This window comes from Pleurodeles waltl, chromosome 5, assembly GCF_031143425.1.
Source record: "Pleurodeles waltl isolate 20211129_DDA chromosome 5, aPleWal1.hap1.20221129, whole genome shotgun sequence".
Classification (NCBI taxonomy): domain Eukaryota; kingdom Metazoa; phylum Chordata; class Amphibia; order Caudata; family Salamandridae; genus Pleurodeles; species Pleurodeles waltl.
This window is the reverse complement of record NC_090444.1, coordinates 707,864,420-707,881,146: the sequence shown is the minus strand read 5'-3', so window position 1 is coordinate 707,881,146 and position 16,727 is coordinate 707,864,420. Positions and strand designations below refer to the sequence as shown.

The window sequence follows — 16,727 nt, the reverse complement described above, 5'->3', positions numbered from 1 at the left end:
TTTGTGAATCCTCCGACAATGATGTGGAGGATAGACATTCGATTGTAGCCTTTGTTGATGGCAGCAGTGTCTAGTTCAAGAGGGAGTTTAGCTCAGCTGTATACTTAAAGGAAGTGGGGGGAAGCTAAAGTGAGGATCCAGCCACTAAACCATTTTGAGGCAAGTCAAAACAGTTGTGGTTTTGTGAGTGCGTGTGTAACTTGTGCATATGCATTTATAGTTTGCTCTGCGGTCCAGTGGATCATTAATGAAGTAAATTGAAGCCCACAGCTTGCACACCAGAGGACTGAGTAACAGGTTTTAAAGCCCCTACTAGATTGGAGTATGCAAACTTGAGGGTGCTAATGTGGGAGCCTTCAGTACTTCAAAATAAATCCAAAATAGATTTCCACTTGATTAAATGGCATTCACTTCATGATTTCCCATGATGCTATGTTCAGTCCCTATTTCTGCTCGAGCCGTACAAAGAGTAGCTGTTTTACAGTAGATGAAATAGTAGCCACTCTACTCGGAGAAGCCAAATATCCCACCAACTGCGCACTTTTTTAAACCGTAAGTGATTATATAAAGTGTTCCTGTCCTTTCAACATAATGCAGGATTTCAAGTTTATGCATTCTGATCATGTCGAATTTGTGTGAAATTATATGCTCTTCAAAAGATGATTTTACTTAATAGTTCTCTGCAAATACCAACTCATGAAGGTGTTGTCTTTAATTTAATTTAAGATCATGCCATTGCATATTCATTAGTGACCAATTGCAGTCCTTTTTAGCCTTACCCTCGGTAGATATTGGACAGGCATGCTTGTCCTGATTTGATGTCACTTTTCCTGTTTTAGCATTTCATTCTTTGAAACAATACAGTAATGGTGATGTTACTGTCCTTTCAATTCCAGAACTTCAAACGTCACATGGATGGTATGTATGGCCCTCCTGCAAAACGTCATGAAGGCGACATGTACAACATGCAGTATGGCAATCAACAGCAAGAAATGTATAACCAGTATGGCAACACCTACACTGGACCTGATCGAAGGCCGATGCAAGGACAATATCTCTATCCTTACAACAGGGAGAGGATGCCAGGTTCGGGACAGATGCCACAACATCCAACGCCCCCCCAAATGATGTCTGGACACATTCAACCCAACAGCAGTGAAAGCCCTCAACCCAGTATGTGGCCTACACGGAATGATATGCCTTATCCGTATCCTAGCAGACAAGGTCCTGGTGTCCCTCCACAATCTCCAGCCTATCCATCAATGAACCGCACAGATGAAACATTAACACCAGACCAGCGGATCAACCATGAAGGCCAGTGGCCTGCTCATGTCAGCCCACGCCAACCTTCGTACATGTCTCCGTCGACAAATATGCCACCTACCCGGCCACCTCCATCTTCGTACCAGACACCTCCGGCAATGGCAAACCACATCTCTAGGGCTTCAAGTCCTGCCTCTTTCCAGCGCTCCTTAGAGAACCGAATGTCTCCAAGCAAGCCTTCCTTTTTGCCAGCTGGAAAGATGCAAAAGGCCCTACCAACTGCTCCGCTCTCCCAAGTCGCTGCTCCGCCACCACAGCCTCCACCAGTCAGGCGAGAAATTACTTTTCCTCCTGGGTCAGTGGAAGCAACGCAACCGGTCTTGAAAACAAGGCGAAAAATTACCTCAAAAGATATTGGTAGGCAGCAAAAGCAAGCACTTTTTTAAAGGAATTAGCCCATGTTATCTATTTCACTTTGTATTGTTACATTTTCCATTGTAAACTAAATTCACTGACACATTACTGTTTATTTATTTAGGACTGTTTTCTTATGCTGCCTTCTGTTACAAGATCTTAATCACCGAAAAGGCTATTTTTCACATAATTTTGCTATTTTTTTGCTATCCTTTTAAAAACCCTGTTTTCTCACTTCATTTCAGTTTCCATGTGCTTCATGGCAGTACATATTGTACATATGCCCCCTTGCCGTGTAGAAAAAAGTTGCAAGGGATCAGCTAGTACTAGAGTACATCTGAATTAGTCAAGCAATCAGTGATTACGTATCTGCACTGTTAGAGAGATGAGACAGGTACTTGAAGTTTAAGTTAGATATATTTTATGGCTCGGTTTTCAGCTTGAAATCATAGCCAAGATACAGGGTTCAGAATGCAAACTTTATAAAGTGTTGCAAATACTGCAAGAATTAAGAACTCTGAGTAAACCCATACCTTCAAATGATTGTAACATCCTATCATCTGTCGTATTTCCCTTTTCTCTATTAAATAATGTATTTGTGGGGACGTAAACTGTTAAAAGAGCTGCCGAACAAACAGTCATTCTCAAGAGTTTCTCCAGAGAAGCAATTAGGGTCTTTCTGACAAAGGGGAGAAAGCCCTTTTTGTTTATTATTGTCAAGGAGACTCAACTTACTGCATTCAGAAATCCTTACACATTGTGGATCCTATACGTCCTTGAAGCCAACTGACTGCCACTGCAGGTTTACATTTCTTTGTGCAGAAGGTAGAATTGCTGATGACCAGCAATCTCTTTGTATACATTTTTTCATTACTCTTATTTCAGTAATCTTATATTTTCTCCATAAGAGGTCACAACTACTTCATGAACTAATATGAGAAGTAATTAAAAAACATTCCATGATGGGAATATTAATGTATGCCTCAAGAGACTGTTCAAGAGGATATCTTGAGATTAAAAAAAACTTTGTGAAATTTATGTATTCTCCCTTTCTCTCTCACTCACACTTACTTTTACTCCCTGACCCTCCTGTGCACCCCACCCATTCTCGTGAGGTAGGTATTCATTTATGATGCTCCTGACATCTTTTTTGGAGAGCACCCGAACAAGCTGGAATTTGATACCTAGGTACATTGCCTGTAAAATGTTAGCCATATCCTTGGAAAATTGAGTAGCCAAGTAAAGACTAAATGCGCTTCAAAGACTACTTTTGAGTGGGTGGATTTGAAAAAATTGAGTTTGCATTTGATTTTCACTCAGCTTGCTTTGCAACTATTAACTCAATGGTGACACACAATAATTTTTTATACTGCTGGAGAGGAGGATATGTGTGGAGCCAAAAGTTGGCAAAGCCAGTAGGTCTCACAGTTGCTCACACCACAGTGTTCAAATTGCAAAAGGAAATACTGGTGATAGTCCCATGCAAAGTTTCATCAAACTTTATTACAGACATTTAAAATGTTAAGTTAGCAAGTTGCACAAAATGCATTTGCATTGCCCCAAGAGACCCTGAGAAGGGCTACCCCAGAGCCCGAAAGCTTATCAGGTGGAGAAGGTGACTGTAGGAGATTTGGCTTGATGTACTTGTTGCAGGATGCTATTTTGACATTTCATACATGAGATAAAGTACCTACTGCCGTACAAAATAAGGATCTTGCAAATCACTGAGGAGTTCCACGACCATATAAAACAAGGAGGCAAAAGGCTGAGTTTCTTTATAAGGTTATGGATCTCTGAGGTGACTTGCAGAATCCTTACAGCAGAGGGTACTTCATTACTTAAAATACGAGGGAGCCTGTTTCCAAACATGAAGAATACAAATAGAATCTTTAGTGTAAAAATAAACACATCAAACAAGGTGGTAGATTTTTGTTGTAAAAAGATATTAGGAATAGTTTAATAAAAACCATTTTTTGAAAGGCACAGTATATTGGAATGTTATAAAACCTGCAGAAAGGTTTTAATTTTGCTTTAATTACCTGCAGAGTGCAAAAAGTAACTGTTACCATAAATATCTCTTTTCTGCTTGTCACTGTATATAAAAAAAAAAAAAAAACAGCAGATGAAGAAAAGCAGTATTTTGTTTTTGTTGTTTAAACAGCTGCTTTAATTATGCTCCGAGACCTGACTTTTCTCCTCGGCTGAGGGCTCTTGCAGTAGGCATTGTGACTTCAGAACTCAACTGTAATGCGTTATTACAGTTGAGCTGCTATGTCATTTATTTATAATAGGGGACTAGGTGCGTCACAAATCTGTTCTAAAGAAATTAAAGAGAACTTTTTAAAAAAGAGATTGCAAATGGCATGTATTCTACATTTTTAATTAAATGAAACATTTTATGCATCTATCTTGACAAGTTGTTTTATCTTCTTTTTGTGATACTTGAATCAATTTGTAATGGTTTTTAAATAACTGTATTATAAATATTACTTACTTGACAAAAGTTAATCGACAATGCTCCAGGGGAGAGGCAGACACAAGATGGACAAACTAAGCAATGAATAAGAAGCAGGCTAATGAGAGTGACATTAAAGTAAAAACATGGGTAACAGTGGGTGGGGTGCAAGCCCCCTCTATATTCTTAGTAAGCTCACAATATATCCTGTCTGGTAGACGTGACCTAAATAAACTGTTAAGCTATAGTTGTAAAGCAAGGTACTTTCACTGTATATTAGCTTGGCACAAAATAAATGCATGTTTCATACTAGAAATTAAGAGTTTCACGAAACTAAGTTTCGTTTCTTAAATTTCCTTTCATTTTTCTAGTGTCCCCTGAAGCCTGGAGAGTGATGATGTCCCTTAAGTCTGGTCTTTTGGCTGAAAGCACGTGGGCCTTGGACACCATTAATATTCTTCTGTATGATGACAGCACTGTTGCTACTTTCAACCTCTCCCAGGTAAGTGCACATCATAAACCACTGAAAGTATTGGCTATGTAAATGGATAAGATCAGGATGAATCTCCTCCAACTCACTGCTTTTTCATCATATTTCAAAATTTGGGGTAAGTGGAGCTTTGAACAACCTACTCTATGTCCACTGATTGAAAATGTAGTGTTCGATGGCATCTGTCGCTGTAGATACGCATGTTTTGCATAGCTCGCCATCTGGTGTTGGGCCGGAGTGTTACAAGTTGTTTTTCTTCGAAGAAGTCTTTCGAGTCACGGGACCGAGTGACTCCTCCTTTTGTCTCCATTGCGCATGGGCGTCGACTCCATCTTCGATTGTTTTTTTTCCGCCATCGGGTTCGGATGTGTTCCTGTCGCTCCGAGTTTCGGAACGGAAAGATAGCTAATTTCGGAAGATTTTCGTCGGTATTGTTGCGTTCGGGATCGGCGTAGTTAGATTCAACACCGCGTCTAAGATCGAAGAGCTCCGGTGCCCTTCGGGGTAATTTTTTCGATCCCCCGTCGGGGCCTGGTCGGCCCGACCGCGTGCAGAAGAACGCCGATGGAACGGACCCCGTTCCGTTTCTGTCCCAAATGCCACAATAAATACCCCTATACAGACCAACACTTGGCCTGCAACCTGTGCCTGTCACCTGAGCACAGTGAAGACACCTGCGAGGCCTGTCGTGCGTTCCGGTCCCGAAAAACACTCCGAGACCGTTGAGCCAGAAGACTTCAGATGGCGTCCACGCCGACAGCCCACCGGGAGTTCGAGGAACAAGAAGAGGAGGGAACCTTTTCGATCCAAGAATCGGACTCCGAAGGATTCGACGATACACAAACCGTGAGTAAGACGTCGAAAACCACTCAGAAGAAGATTTACAAGGCCCAGGGGACGCCACTGCCACCAGGCCATGGCTCGACCCATAAATTCGGTGACCGACCGTCGGCACCGAAAAAGGCCCAAACAGTGCCGAGATCGTCCGACTCCGGTCGAGACACCGGCATGCAGCCTTCTCGGGACCGAGAAAGTGCTGGAGACAAGCATCGACACCGAGATACCGGTGTAGACACGGTTCGACGCCGAGACAGCGGCACCGAAGAAGATCGACGCCGAGAGGTTTCGGCCCCGAAAAAGAAAAAAGTCACCTCGGAGCCGAAAAAAGATGCAGACAGGGTTTCGGTGCCAAAACAAACTGCAACCGACCCAGTTTCAGGCTCTTATACAGAAGAGCACTCGCTAACCTCCCAAATGCAAAAGCATAGGTTTGAGGAAGAGCTACACTCAACTGATGTAGACCATACGCAAAAGCGTATTTTCATACAGCAGGGGACAGGAAAAATAAGCACCCTTCCCCCTATTAGAAGAAATAGAAGATTGGAGTTCCAAACTGAACAAACACCACAAACAAAAGTGGTGAAAAAAGTTACCCCACCACCCTCTCCTCCACCTGTGATTAACGTCTCACCAGCACAAACTCCATCACATTCCCCAGCTCACACCACCATGAGCCAGGGTGACCAAGATCAAGACGCATGGGACTTATACGACGCCCCAGTGTCAGATAACAGTCCGGAGGCATACCCTACGAAGCCATCTCCACCAGAGGACAGCACTGCGTATTCTCAAGTGGTGGCTAGAGCAGCACAATCTCACAATGTAAGCCTCCACTCAGAACAGGTCGAGGATGACTTTTTATTCAACACACTCTCCTCCACCCACAGCTCCTACCAAAGCCTGCCTATGCTCCCTGGTATGCTCCGGCACGCAAAAGAAATCTTTAAGGAGCCGGTCAAAAGTAGGGCAATCACACCAAGAGTGGAAAAAAAGTATTAGGCGCCTCCTACAGACCCGGCTTTCATCACTACACAGCTGCCACCAGACTCTGTCGTTGTAGGAGCAGCTAGGAAAAGGGCCAACTCCCACACATCTGGAGATGCACCACCCCCAGATAAAGAAAGCCGCAAGTTCGATGCAGCTGGTAAGAGAGTCGCAGCACAAGCTGCAAACCAGTGGCGCATCGCTAACTCCCAGGCACTACTTGCGCGCTATGACAGAGCCCATTGGGATGAGATGCAACATCTCATTGACCATCTGCCCAAGGACCTACAAAATAGGGCAAAACAAGTGGTTGAGGAGGGACAGACCATTTCCTACAACCAAATCCGCTCCTCCATGGACGCTGCAGATACAGCTGCACGGACAATTAATACATCTGTAACTATCAGAAGGCATGCATGGCTCCGAACGTCTGGATTTAAACCAGAGATTCAGCAAGCAGTTCTCAATATGCCTTTTAACGAAAAAGAACTGTTCGGTCCAGAAGTGGACACAGCGATTGAGAAACTCAAAAAAGACACGGACACTGCTAAAGCCATGGGCGCACTCTACTCCCCGCAGAGCAGAGGGAATTACAGCACATTCCGTAAAACACCCTTTAGAGGGGGGTTTCGGGGTCAGAGCACACAAGCCAGCACCTCACAGGCAACACCGTCCAGTTACCAGGGACAGTACAGAGGAGGTTTTCGGGGACAATATAGAGGAGGGCAATTCCATAGGAATAGAGGAAAATTTCAAAGCCCCAAAACCCCTACTACTAAGCAGTGACTCACATGTCACTCACCCCCTCCACACAACACCAGTGGGGGGAAGAATAAGTCATTATTACAAAGCATGGGAGGAAATCACTACAGACACTTGGGTTCTAGCAATTATCCAACATGGTTATTGCATAGAATTTCTACAATTCCCTCCAAACATACCACCAAAAGCACAAAATTTGACAAAACATCATTCCAATCTCCTGGAGATAGAAGTGCAGGCACTATTGCAAAAGAATGCAATCGAATTAGTGCCAAACACACAAATAAACACAGGAGTTTACTCACTGTACTTTCTGATACCAAAGAAGGACAAAACGCTGAGACCAATCCTAGACCTCAGAATAGTGAACACATTCATCAAATCAGACCACTTTCACATGGTCACACTACAAGAAGTATTACCATTGCTAAAACTACACGACTACATGACAACTTTAGACCTCAAGGACGCGTATCTCCATATACCAATACACCCATCGCACAGGAAATACCTAAGGTTTGTATTCAAAGGAATACATTACCAATTCAAGGTACTGCCTTTCGGATTAACAACCGCACCAAGAGTCTTTACCAAATGTCTAGCGGTAGTCGCTGCACACATCAGAAGGCAGCAAATACATGTGTTCCCATATCTAGACGACTGGCTAATCAAGGCCCATTCGTTAATAGAGTGCTCAAATCACACAAATCAGATCATACAAACCCTCTTCAAACTAGGGTTCACCGTCAACTTCACGAAATCCAACATTCTGCCGTGCAAGGTACAACAATACCTAGGAGCCATAATAGACACAACAAAAGGAGTAGCCACTCCAAGTCCCCAAAGAATTCAAAATTTCAACACCATCATACAACGCATGTATCCAACACAAAAGATACAAGCAAAGATGATATTACAACTCCTAGGCATGATGTCTTCATGCATAGCCATTGTCCCAAACGCAAGACTGCACATGAGGCCCTTACAACAGTGCCTAGCATCACAGTGGTCTCAAGCACAGGGTCATCTTCTAGATCTGGTGTTAATAGACCGCCAAACTTACCTCTCGCTTCTGTGGTGGAACAACATAAATTTAAACAAAGGGCGCCTTTCCAAGACCCAGTGCCACAATACGTAATAACAACAGATGCTTCCATGACAGGGTGGGGAGCACACCTCGATCAACACAGCATACAAGGACAATGGAACGTACATCAAACAAAACTGCATATAAATCACCTAGAACTTCTAGCAGTTTTTCAAGCACTAAAAGCTTTCCAACCAATAATAGTTCACAAATACATTCTCGTCAAGACAGACAACATGACAACAATGTATTATCTAAACAAGCAAGGGGGGACGCACTCCACGCAGTTAAGCCTGCTAGCACAAAAAATTTGGCGTTGGGCAATTCACAACCAAATTCGCCTAATAGCACAATTTATACCAGGGATCCAAAATTAACTCGCAGACAATCTCTCTCGAGATCACCAACAGGTCCACGAATGGGAAATTCACCCCCAAATTCTGAACACCTATTTCAAACTCTGGGGAACACCTCAAATAGACTTGTTTGCGACGAAGGAGAACGCAAAATGCCAAAACTTCGCATCCAGATACCCACACAAACAGTCCCAAGGCAATGCCCTATGGATGAACTGGTCAGGGATATTTGCTTACGCTTTTCCTCCTCTCCCTCTCCTTCCTTACCTGGTAAACAAACTCAGTCAAAACAAACTCAAACTCATATTAATAGCACCAACTTGGGCAAGGCAACCCTGGTACACAACGCTGCTAGACCTATCAGTAGTACCCTACATCAAATTGCCCAATAGGCCAGATCTGTTGACACAACACAACCAAAAGATCAGACACCCAGATCCAGCATCGCTGAATCTAGCAATCTGGCTCCTGAAATCCTAGAATTCGGGCACTTACAACTTACCCAAGAATGTATGGAAGTCATAAAGCAAGCCAGAAGGCCATCCACCAGGCACTGCTATGCAAGTAAATGGAAGAGGTTTGTTTGCTACTGCCATATTAATCAAATACAACCATTACACACAACTCCAGAACATGTAGTGGGTTACTTGCTTCACTTACAAAAATCTAACCTGGCTTTCTCTTCCATTAAAATACACCTTGCAGCAATATCTGCATACCTGCAGGCTACCTATTCAACTTCCCTATATAAGATACCAGTCATTAAAGCATTCATGGAGGGCCTTAGGAGAATTATACCACCAAGAACACCACCTGTTCCTTCATGGAACCTAAATGTTGTCCTAACTAGACTTATGGGTCCACCTTTTGAACCCATGCACTCCTGCGAAATACAGTTCCTAACCTGGAAGGTTGCATTTCTCATCGCCATTACTTCCCTAAGAAGAGTAAGCGAGATTCAGGCATTTACAATACAAGAACCTTTTATACAACTACACAAGAATAAGGTCGTCCTAAGGACTAATCCTTAATTTTTGCCAATGGTTATTTCACCGTTCCATCTAAATCAAACAGTGGAACTTCCAGTGTTCTTTCCACAGCCAGATACCGTAGCTGAAAGGGCACTACATACATTAGATGTCAAAAGAGCATTAATGTATTACATTGACAGAACAAAGAACATCAGAAAGACTAAACAACTATGTTCGATGGCATCTGTCGCTGTAGATACACATGGTATGCATGAGCTCGCCATCTGGTGTTGGGTCGGAGTGTTACAAGTTGTTTTTCTTCGAAGAAGTGTTTTCGAGTCACGGGGCCGAGTGACTCCACCTTCTGTGCTCATTGCGCATGGGCGTCGACTCCATCTTCGATTGTTTTCTTTCCGCCATCGGGTTCGGACGTGTTCCTGTCGCTCCGAGTTTCGGAACGGAAAGATAGCTGAAGACGGAAGATTTTCGACGGTATCGTTGCGATCCGGTTAGAGATAGACACATACGACGACGCGTTGAACATCGAAGCGCTTCGGTGCCCTTCGGGGTAGATTTCGGCACCCCGTCGGGGCCTAGTCGGCCCGACCGCGTGGAGGACAACGCCGATGGAACGGACCCCGTTTCGATTCTGCCCCGAATGCCACAACAAATATCCTTATACGGACCTACACTCGGTCTGTAATCTGTGCCTGTCACCCGAGCACAGCGAAGAATCCTGTGAGGCCTGTCGGGCGTTCCGGTCCCGAAAAACTCTGCGCGACCGTCGAGCGAGAAGACTGCAGATGGCGTCCACGCCAAAAGAGCGTCGACAGTTCGAGACAGAAGAGGAACAGGAGGAATCCTTTTCCATCCAGGATTCAGACTCCGACGAGCTACACTCTACAAGAACTGTGAGTAAGACGTCGAGATCAAACCTTAAAAAAGGAAAGAAGGCCCAGGGGACGCCACTGCCAACCGGCCATGGCTCCACCCAAATTCTCGGTGACCAACAATCGGCACCGAAAAAGGCCCATTCAGTGTCGAGATCGTCCGACTCCGGTCGAGACACCGGCACGCAGCCTCCTCGAGACCGAGAGAGTGCTAAACAGAAGCATCGACACCGAGAGTTCGGTGTCGACACGGATCGACGCCGAGACAGTGGCGCCGAAGACCATAGAGGCCCAGAATTTTCGGCACAGAAAAAGAGGAAGGTTACCTCGGAGCCGAAAAAACAATCGACAGGGTTTTCGGAGCCGAAAAAAGCGACATCAGACCCTGTTTCTGGCTCCTACACTGAAGAGCATTCTATGTCTTCTCATATGAAGAAACATAGATTTGAACAAGAACTGCAATCCACTGACGTGGATCACACGCAAAAGCGTATCTTTATTCAGCAGGGGACTGGGAAGATCAGTACCCTTCCACCTGTCAAACGAAAGAGAACGCTTCAGTTTACTCCTCAGCAACAAACAGCACAAAAGGTAACACCTCCTCCCTCGCCTCCACCTGTAACTCCGGCTTCGCCAACTTACACCCCGTCACATTCGCCAGCTCACACCGCCATGAGCCACGATGACCAAGATCAGGATGCGTGGGACTTGTACGACGCACCAGTGTCTGATAACAGCCCATACACATACCCAACTAGGCCATCACCACCGGAAGACAGCACAGCCTACTCACAAGTGGTGGCTAGAGCAGCACTATTCCATAATGTGGAACTACACTCGGAACAAGTAGAGGATGATTTTTTATTTAACACCCTCTCCTCAACCCACAGCTCCTACCAAAGCCTGCCGATGCTCCCAGGCATGCTACGCCATGCAAAGGACATTTTCAAGGAGCCAGTTAAAAGTAGGGCAGTGACGCCTAGGGTGGACAAAAAGTATAAGGCGCCTCCTACGGACCCCGTATTCATCACCTCTCAGCTGCCACCAGACTCTGTGGTGGTAGGGGCTGCCAGAAAACGGGCAAACTCACACACTTCTGGGGATGCACCTCCCCCAGATAAAGAAAGTAGGAAGTTCGATGCAGCCGGGAAGAGGGTTGCTGTCCAAGCAGCAAACCAGTGGCGCATCGCAAATTCACAAGCGCTGCTAGCGCGATACGACAGAGCCCACTGGGATGAGATGCAGCATCTCATTGAACATCTCCCAAAAGATCTGCAAAAAAGAGCAAAACAGGTTGTTGAGGAGGGTCAAAACATTTCCAACAATCAAATACGCTCCTCCATGGATGCAGCAGACACGGCCGCAAGAACCATTAATACGTCGGTTACCATCCGTAGGCACGCATGGCTCAGAACGTCTGGATTCAAGCCAGAAATTCAGCAGGCAGTGCTTAACATGCCAGTAAACGAGAAACTTCTGTTCGGTCCGGAGGTCGACACAGCCATAGAAAAGCTCAAGAAGGACACTGACACTGCCAAGGCCATGGGCGCACTCTACTCCCCGCAGAGCAGAGGATCTTATAACACATTCCGCAAAACACCTTTTAGAGGAGGGTTTCGGGGTCAGGCCACACAAGCTAGCACCTCACAGTCCGCACCGCCCACCTACCAGGGACAGTACAGGGGAGGTTTTCGGGGCCAGTATAGAGGGGGGCAATTTCCTAGGAATAGAGGAAGATTTCAAAGCCCCAAAACCACTACCAACAAGCAGTGACTCACACGTCACTCACCCCTCCCACACAACACCAGTGGGGGGGAGGATACATCAATATTACGAAGCATGGGACAAAATAACTACAGACACATGGGTCCTAGCAATTATCCAACATGGTTATTGCATAGAATTCATGCAATTCCCTCCAGACATACCACCAAAATCACAAAATTTATCAAAATACCATTCACAGCTTCTAGAGATAGAAGTTCAAGCACTACTGCAAAAAAATGCAATAGAATTAGTACCAAGCACACAAATAAACACAGGAGTTTATTCACTGTACTTCTTGATACCAAAAAAGGACGAAACACTGAGACCAATTCTAGACCTCAGGGTAGTAAACACATTCATCAAATCAGACCACTTTCACATGGTCACACTACAAGAAGTGTTACCATTGCTCAGAAAACACGACTACATGACAACCCTAGACCTCAAGGACGCATATTTCCATATACCAATACATCAATCACACAGGAAATATCTAAGGTTTGTATTCAAAGGAATACATTACCAATTCAAAGTATTGCCTTTTGGTTTAACAACCGCTCCAAGAGTATTCACAAAATGCCTAGCAGTAGTCGCTGCACACATCAGAAGGCAGCAAATACATGTGTTCCCGTATCTAGACGACTGGCTAATCAAAACCAGTTCGCTCACACAATGCTCAAACCACACAAATCAAGTCATACAAACCCTCTACAATCTAGGGTTCACCGTCAACTTTGCAAAATCAAACATTCTGCCAAGCAAAGTACAGCAATATCTAGGAGCCATAATAGACACGACAAAAGGAGTAGCAACGCCAACTCCACAAAGGATCCACAATTTCAACAGGGTCATTCAACACATGTCTCCAAACCAAACAATACAAGCAAGAACAATACTACAGCTCCTAGGCATGATGTCCTCATGCATAGCCATTGTCCCAAACGCAAGACTGCACATGAGGCCCTTACAACAGTGCCTAGCCTCACAGTGGTCTCAAGCACAGGGTCACCTTCTAGATCTGGTGTTGCTAGACCGCCAAACTTACCTATCGCTTCTATGGTGGAACAGTATAAATTTAAACATAGGGCGGCCTTTCCAAGACCCAGTGCCACAGTACGTAATAACAACAGATGCTTCCATGACAGGGTGGGGAGCACATCTCAATCAACACAACATAAGAGGACAATGGAACATACATCAAACAAAACTGCATATAAATCATCTAGAATTATTAGCAGTTTTTCAAGCACTAAAAGCTTTCCAACCAATCATAACCCACAAATACATCCTTGTCAAAACAGACAACATGACAACGATGTATTATCTAAACAAACAAGGAGGAACACATTCAACGCAGTTAAGCTTGTTAGCTCAACAAATATGGAAGTGGGCAATCCACCATCAAATTGGTCTAATAGCACAGTTTATTCCGGGGATCCAGAATCAGCTGGCAGACAATCTCTCTCGAGATCACCAGCAAGTCCACGAATGGGAAATCCACCCACAAATTCTGAACACCTACTTCACACTCTGGGGAACACCACAAATAGACTTATTTGCAACAAAAGAGAACGCAAAATGCCAAAACTTCGCGTCCAGATACCCACACAAGCAATCCCAAGGCAATGCCCTATGGATGAACTGGTCAGGAATATTTGCTTACGCTTTTCCTCCTCTCCCTCTCCTTCCTTACCTAGTAAACAAATTGAGTCAAAACAAACTCAAACTCATTTTAATAGCACCAACGTGGGCAAGACAACCCTGGTACACAACACTGCTAGATCTGTCTGTAGTACCACACATCAAACTGCCCAACAAACCAGATCTGTTAACGCAACACAACCAACAGATCAGACACCCGGACCCAGCATCGCTGAATCTAGCAATCTGGCTCCTGAAATCCTAGAATTCGGACACTTACAACTTAGCCAAGAGTGTATGGAAGTCATAAAGCAGGCCAGAAGGCCATCCACTAGACACTGCTACGCAAGTAAGTGGAAAAGATTTGTTTGGTACTGCCATCATAATCAGATACAACCACTAGAGGCAACTCCAAAACATATAGTAAATTACTTGCTCCATTTACAAAAAGCAAAGCTAGCCTTCTCTTCTATTAAAATACATCTTGCAGCAATATCTGCATACCTGCAAACTACATATTCAACTTCCTTGTATAGGATACCAGTTATCAAAGCATTCATAGAAGGGCTTAAAAGAATTATACCACCAAGAACACCACCTGTTCCTTCATGGAACCTAAACGTGGTTCTAACAAGACTCATGGGCCCACCTTTCGAACCCATGCACTCTTGCGGAATACAATTCCTCACCTGGAAAGTTGCCTTTCTCATCGCCATTACATCTCTAAGAAGAGTAAGTGAAATTCAAGCGTTCACAACACAAGAGCCTTTTATACAAATACATAAAAATAAGGTCGTCCTACGACCTAATCCAAAATTTTTACCAAAAGTTATTTCTCCATTCCATCTAAATCAAACGGTAGAACTACCAGTATTCTTCCCACAGCCAGATTCTGTGGCTGAAAGAGCACTACATACATTAGATGTCAAAAGAGCATTAATGTACTACATTGACAGAACGAAGAACATCAGAAAAACTAAACAGCTATTTATTGCATTCCAAAAACCTCATGCAGGTAACCCAATATCAAAACAAGGTATAGCCAGATGGATAGTTAAATGCATCCAAATCTGCTACCTTAAAGCAAAAAGACAACTGCCCATTACTCCCAGGGCACATTCAACAAGGAAAAAAGGTGCTTCAATGGCCTTTTTAGGAAACATCCCAATGCAAGAAATATGTAAGGCAGCCACTTGGTCTACGCCTCACACATTCACCAAACACTACTGTATAGATGTGCTATCCGCACAACAAGCTACAGTAGGTCAAGCTGTATTAAGAACTCTATTTCAGACAACTTCTACTCCTACAGGCTAAACCACCGCTTATGGGGAACTAACTGCTTACTAGTCTATGCATACCATGTGTATCTACAGCGACAGATGCCATCGAACTGAAAATGTCACTTACCCAGTGTACATCTGTTCGTGGCATCAGTCGCTGAGATTCACATGGACCCACCCACCTCCCCGGAAGCCTGTAGCAGTTCAGAAGTTACCTTCAATTTTGTACATTTGTATATATATTACTTAATCCTTTAATAGGTACATACTTACATTTTTCATTGCGCGGGCACTATTACTATAGTACAACTCCTACCTCACCCTCTGCGGGGAAAACAATCGAAGATGGAGTCGACGCCCATGCGCAATGAGCACAGAAGGTGGAGTCACTCGGCCCCGTGACTCGAAAACACTTCTTCGAAGAAAAACAACTTGTAACACTCCGACCCAACACCAGATGGCGAGCTCATGCATACCATGTGAATCTCAGCGACTGATGCCACGAACAGATGTACACTGGGTAAGTGACATTTTCATTATTGCATTTCAAAAACCTCATGCAGGAAACCCAATATCAAAACAAGGTATAGCCAGATGGATAGTTAAATGCATCCAAATCTGCTACCTTAAAGCTAAACGACAGCTGCCCATTACACCAAGGGCACACTCAACCAGAAAGAAAGGTGCTACCATGGCCTTTCTAGGAAACATCCCAATGCAAGAAATATGTAAGGCAGCCACATGGTCTACGCCTCACACATTCACCAAGCACTACTGTGTAGACGTGTTATCCGCACAACAAGCCACAGTAGGTCAATCCGTATTAAGAACATTATTTCAAACTACTTCCACTCCTACAGGCTGAGCCACCGCTTTTGGGGAGATAACTGCTTACTAGTCTATGCAAAACATGCGTATCTACAGCGACAGATGCCATCGAACTGAAAATGTCACTTACCCAGTGTACATCTGTTCGTGGCATCAGTCGCTGTAGATTCGCATGTGCCCACCCGCCTCCCCGGGAGCCTGTAGCAGTTTGGAAGTTACCTTCAACTATTTGTATATGTATCATCTCAACCTTAAATAGGTACATACTTAGTCACTCCATTGCATGGGCACTATTACTACAATTCAACTCCTACCTCACCCTCTGCGGGGAAAAACAATCGAAGATGGAGTCGACGCCCATGCGCAATGGAGACAAAAGGAGGAGTCACTCAGTCCCGTGACTCGAAAGACTTCTTCGAAGAAAAACAACTTGTAGCACTCCGGCCCAACACCAGATGGCGAGCTATGCAAAACATGCAAATCTACAGCGACTGATGCCACGAACAGATGTACACTGGGTAAGTGACATTTTCATTATTTTCCGTGCTAGGACAATTTTTTACATATGTCTACACTATCCATCTGAAATTGATGCTTCCTCATTACTGAAAATCACAGAGCAGGGACATTCTCACCATAGATGTTAGAAATGGGGTCTCTAGTTGGCAGTGGTTTGCACCCTGTCCAAGTAGGGAC

General features: G+C 44.3%; 1 protein-coding gene across 4 annotated transcripts in view; it reads left to right on the top strand.

Moving 5' to 3' along the window:
• The window catches only part of ARID1B (AT-rich interaction domain 1B), a 764,650-nt gene that overhangs the window by 727,759 nt on the left and 20,164 nt on the right, over positions 1-16,727 (top strand). For all 4 annotated transcript variants that reach the window (XM_069234667.1, XM_069234666.1, XM_069234669.1 and 1 more), the window contains 2 exons: positions 897-1,680; positions 4,504-4,634. In XM_069234667.1, the coding sequence (XP_069090768.1) occupies positions 897-1,680; positions 4,504-4,634 (915 nt within the window). The remainder of the gene's footprint in view (positions 1-896; positions 1,681-4,503; positions 4,635-16,727) is intronic.